Here is a 5,689-nt window from a genome sequence, read left to right on the forward strand (position 1 = left end):
GGAAATGCTAATCCTAGGCTGGTGGACCAGTTGTGCTGAGCTGAGCTACATAGAGCCCCAGGACAGCTCGAAAGAACAGCCACAAGGCACTGGGTGATGCATGGGAACCTTACAGTAAAAGAATCAGAAACGTAAGACTCAAAATGTCAAACTTATCAGTCTAGGTCAAAATTTCAACCTTCAGTTTAGTCCTCATCAATTAGCTGATTTCTCTATGTTGCTTCTATCAGACTTCTGACACTTTCGTTTTATTGTGTGTTATGGTGTGTGAGTTGTGTCTGTGGTGCGGTTTGCGACGTGAGCTTAAGGTATAGGTACATGTGTTTGAGATATGGCAACAACACTTCAAGTTGTGTTACTTTAGTCTAAGCATGGGTCTAGCAATGGGTAAAAACTGTAATGCAGAGTGTGTGCAGTGTTGTGTGGGGAGTGTGTGTTGGGCTATGTTAGTTGTGTACAGAATGTCTGCTTGTTTTGGTGCATGTGTTGAGTCGTTTGAGTTTAACACAGAGTGTGAATCAAATGCAGTGTGTGTGTGTGTGTGTGTGTGTGTGTGTGTGTTCAGGTGTGTAAGTTGACTGCAGTGTATGTGTGTTGAATGCCGTGTGTGTGTACTGAGCTGTGTGAGTTGAATGCAGTGTGTGTGTGTTACAGTAAGCTGTGTGTGTGTGTTGAGCTATGTGTGTGTGTTGAGCTGTGTGCGTGTTGACCTGTGTGTTGTGCTGTGCGTGTGGACTACAGTGTGTGTGTGTGTTGAGCTGTGTGTGGACTGCAGTGTGTGTGTTGAGTTGTGTGTGTGTGGACTGCAGTGTGTGTGTGTGTTGAGCTGTGTGTGGACCACAGTGTGTGTTTGTGTTGAGCTGTGTGGACTGCAGAGTGTGTGTGAGTGTGTGTGTTGGTTGAGGAGCGTGTGCCGTGGAGAGTGTCTGCTCGTTCTGGTGTTCACGGGGAGTGAGTGGGCAGGTGTGTGAGCAGGTGGCACAGCCTGGCGTGGTGCGCTGGCGTGGTGCGCTGGGCATCGATCTTCTGGCCTCGGCACCAACAGCTGCTCAGGCTTCCTCCTGCCCCCCCCCCGACACGCGCACGTGCAGCTGTGCATTCTGGGAGTGTTTAACCCGACACCATCGGGCCCTGACACATCTGACTGGCAGCACACATGCACACACACACACACACACACACACACACACACGCAGGCACGCACGTATGCACACACACACACACACACACACACACACACTAGTGTATCTTTGAGACATGCGTGAGATCTGGGAAGGATCTTTTTCAACCAGTGAAAGTGAGAAAGAGGAAGACAACAGTGTGTGTGCGTCATCGCCCGTGTGGTCCAATGGGGGAGCTGAACACGGTCGGTTGAGGGTTTGATTGAAGAGAACATGTGTTACATGAGCAAACTATTCATACAAGCATTACCAATGCTTCTATACGTCAAACTGATGTATGTCATGATCTATATGCTTACTTCATTTGGTAAAGAAATGTTGAAAATGATTCTACGTTTTGCATGTAAAAAAAGTGTGTACTGTAACTTAACTGTATGTGTACTGTAGGTGTGTGCATTCTCTGACACTAATAATGCAATGGTGTTGTGAACACATTGTGAGAATCCTGTCAGCAATATCATGGTATGTCTGAGACACTGTTGTCGTCTCATTATACACAGGGAATGTAAAAACACACACAAGACAAACCACGCAAAGACAGCTTTGGTAACAATAAACTAATCTTGTTTTGTTCTTTTTGCTATTTACATTTGTACCTAATGTGCAAATTAATAATTTAAAGTAGTGTAAAACTCTCAAATGAATATAAAATCATATTTTCTTTTTGTTCTTCCGGTATTTTTTAGTTTTCTTTTTTACAATTCTAACACGGTGAGTCCATAAGCTTGTCACATAGAAAGGAGGCGGAGCCGGAGGACCGTGAGGAAGAGGAGGAGGCCGAAGAGTGTGTGAGTAGAAACGGGAGAGAGGGCACGGACAGTGGAAAAGCATTGGACATCCTTGGCCAGGAGAGACGCTCACAGAAGGGCAGCATCCTGGTACCCAGGCGTTGCCACAAATAAAAAACAAAACAAACAAACCAACAAACAAACGAGCAAAACGACCAGAACTCATCCCAAACACACCCACACCTTCTGTGTGTCGTATTTGGATACACACGTACAGTACACACACTCACACACACTGAAAGAGGTGGCTCACAGCAGCTGGACATCACAAATTCCACAGCATGAACACATTTGGAAAGATTAATGGGTGTTGGCATTTCTTTTCCCGTTGGCTGTGAGTGTGTGTGTCTATGTGTGTGTGTGTGTGTGTGTGTGTGTGTGTGTGTGTGTGTGTAGGGGTCAAGGGTGTGTGTGTATCCGTGTGTGTAAGAGAGTGTTTCCTTTGTGTGTGTGTGTGTGTGTGTGTGTGTGTAGGGGTTCAGGGTGTGTTGGGTGTGTCAGGCGTTACTCTCCTGGCGACTGAGGGAGTGTTCACAGTAAAGCACTGATGATGTCACTGATGATGTCACAGAAAGGCTTGTGGTGTTTCTGAGTGGCACTGAAATCAAAGGCGACGGCCTCGTCCAGCTCTCCTAATCTCCTGGTGTTGTACACACACACACACACACACACACACACACACACACACACACACACACACACACACACGTTAACACACAGCAACCTGCTTCTCTATGGAGCGCTACTGTCTAGTTAGGCTTTCTAAAGTCAATTGCAATAAGCAGTGACAGAGAGATTTGTCTTCTTTGAGTGTGAAATACTCTTGTTAAAAAACATATGGTGACATAGTTTTTCCACAATTTAACCGTAATTCGCCAAATGGGTTATACATATATATTGCCTTACAATGTAAACATACCTGAGGACAAATTAAAAGTTTTTTTTTGTGTGTGTGTCGTAGTTGTGTGCTGTGATAGCTTTGTGTCTGTGTTGTAGTTTTGGCACATCTCAAATTTGGTTTTAGATTTTTTTTTAGAATGGAACAGCCCAATGTGATTTAGAATGGAACAGCCCAATGTGATATGTTTCCATCAGTCTCTTGGCAGTGCTCATCATTCAGGCAAACAGCGTCATAAACGGCCTCTAAAGTGCCACTGCCAACAACACAGACACACACTGGACTGGACTGGACTGGCCCTGATCTGGGCCTGATCTGATTTGGGTCTATGGCCAGATCTGAGATGCAGTCAGCAGCTGTCTGAACTAGACATGTTTCATAAACACTGCATTATATCAGGTAGAACTCCTTCCAGTTTCACACAGACACCCCCCCCCCCAACATGTTTTGTTACAAGTGTTACATCAGGCAAAACTCCACATAAACCCCTAACATGTTTCTTAAATATCGCATCAGCTAGGACATCATACCATGTATACACAGATCCTGCACAGTTCCCTCAAAGACATAAAGCTTCATCTATTATGGCTTCTATACTTTGCCATCAAGTCTCATACCCATTCTCTTACAGACCACTCCATCACAGATCCGGGCCTCATCAGAACCACATCCGCTCCAGACCCGGCCCAGAATCACCTGCAGTCTCATTGGTGATCACATACCGCTGATAATATGTTGATGTTAAGTTAACTGTCAGGAACAGCTGAATCGGGTAATCAGGATATAGACTGGAGCATACGGACTCACACACACACACACACACACACACACACACACACACACACACTCTCACTCACTCACACAAGAGGCCTCGCCCGTCGGTCCATGGCATTGGAAGCTGATGTTGTTAAGAGCAACACGGCACAGCACGACGTAGACGCAGTAGCACAGTCACAGAGTAAGGCTCTCTGCTGCATGGACACCAGGCTGAACTTGGGTTGGGGAGGAGCAGGGCAAGTTCATTATCGCTCGTGGGATGCATAGATTACAAAAGAGGGGAAGGGAGGGGGGAGGAGGTGCTAACATTACCAAACTTATTGCTTTTTAAAAAATTCCCATGCTTAGCAGTGCATTTCCCTCCCTTTGGACTTATTTGCAATGCACAGAGAAAACAAAAGAACGTTATTCAATATAGAGACTTCAAAGGACTAAGCTGAGAAGTATTGCATTCAAATTGACCTCCGACTGGAGCCACTCGTCTAAGTTACTGCAAGCTCCATGGAGATTGACATATGCTTTTACATTTCTCTCACACACACACACACACACACACACTCACACACACACACTCTCACACACACACACACACACACACAGGTACAGGTGAGTTGACAGTAGGTGCTCTGAGCACGGTGACGGGCTTTTACTTTAGAACAAGTAAAAGATCTATCAGACATAAACATACAAACAAAGCTGACAAAACGTACAAACAAACAAACAAACAAATGCAACAGCACAACCTCTGGCCAAAGCTGTAAACTGACTCCTGTCGCTCTTCCTGTTTGTTGTTGTTGTTGTTGTTGTTGTTGTTGTTGATGTTGTTTACAGTGTCCTTCACTACGGGACGAAATGCAACGAGAATACAAGGGGGCCGTTCTTCAATAGAGTAGGACGTGGTATGCCAGTATGCCGGTGCTGCTTGATCTGCCCACAGAGCAGTGCCAAGGGGTGCCCTCGGGAACTCTGGTTCTCCAGGAGGGGCATCGGGGCAAACGCAGGGTCCGGCAGATGCCCCCGGGGGTGGGTGGGCTATCCGGTTCTGTGGGCCTTGCCCTCGCGTTCCCTGCGCCGGAGCTCCTCGCGGTAGCAGTAGGAGCAGTAGTTCTCCGTCTCCGGACGGCCGTAGAACGAGCAGTTCTCCCGCTTGCAGCGCCGCTGCTGGAAGCAGTACGCAGAACACACGGAACTGGAGACGGAACCGGAGCCCGGGCCGCCGCTGCGCCCACCGGCCGTGCCCAACGCGGGCCCGAGTCCGCCCGTGCCTGTGATGCCGGTGCCAACGCCGCTGGCTTTGGTTCTGTCGTGGTGCCCGAGCCAGTGGCCGTGAGGGGAAGGCTCGTCGTCGGCGAACTCCAGGCAGTCGCGGATGTCGTTGATGTGGAAGCCGTGGTGTAGGTGTGGGACTTGTGCTCGCCCGCCATGGTGTAGGAGAGGAGGGAGTCGTGGTGGTGGTGCCCGTAGCTGCCCACGGCGTGGTGCCCGTAGCCGGCGTGGTGCCCGGCGGCGTGAGCGGCGGCGTTGGCGGCCGTGCGCAGGGCGGGCAGCCGGGACGGGCTGTAGCTCTGCGAGGACAGCGAGCGGTTCTGCTGCGGGTACGTGGCGCACGTCTTCAGCGTGCCCATCGGAGGGGGCGCCAGCGGGCGGCAGGACGGGGCCACGGGCTCCTCGCGCGCCACCTCGCGTGCACCTCGCCTCGCAGGTGGATCACGCTGTGCCGCTGCACGGGCGGCGTGTGGCTGTAGTGGGCCGACACCGGGACCGGACCCACCGAGCCGGGCCGCCGGGCAGCACTGCTGGGCGAGGAGAAGGGCACGGGCGACATGGAGGACAGGGAGGGCACCGGGGAGGGCACGGAGGCTGGCGCCGAGGTGTGTGTGTTGACCGGGGCGGGGATGGGGATGGGGGAGGGTGGACAGGACTGGGCTGCCCCTGTCGGCCAGCCTGGAGGTCAGCTGCGGGTGGTGCAGGGCCGGGTGGAGGACCGGAGAGCAGCTGTCGGGCGGCGAGCTGTCTGACCGCTCGCGCTGGAAACACGGGCTCTC

General features: G+C 50.6%; 1 protein-coding gene across 1 annotated transcript in view; it reads right to left on the reverse strand.

Annotated features, from left to right (window-relative positions):
• Positions 1 to 1,752: 1,752 nt before the first annotated feature.
• Positions 1,753 to 5,689, reverse strand: part of otud7a (OTU deubiquitinase 7A) — a 51,906-nt gene continuing 47,969 nt past the window's right edge. Inside the window, 2 exon segments of the mRNA XM_062547974.1 lie at positions 1,753 to 5,035; positions 5,038 to 5,671. Of these exon segments, the coding sequence (XP_062403958.1) occupies positions 4,677 to 5,035; positions 5,038 to 5,671 (993 nt within the window). The 3' untranslated portion in view covers positions 1,753 to 4,676.

This window comes from Sardina pilchardus, chromosome 10 (genome assembly GCF_963854185.1).
Source record: "Sardina pilchardus chromosome 10, fSarPil1.1, whole genome shotgun sequence".
Lineage (NCBI taxonomy): Eukaryota > Metazoa > Chordata > Actinopteri > Clupeiformes > Clupeidae > Sardina > Sardina pilchardus.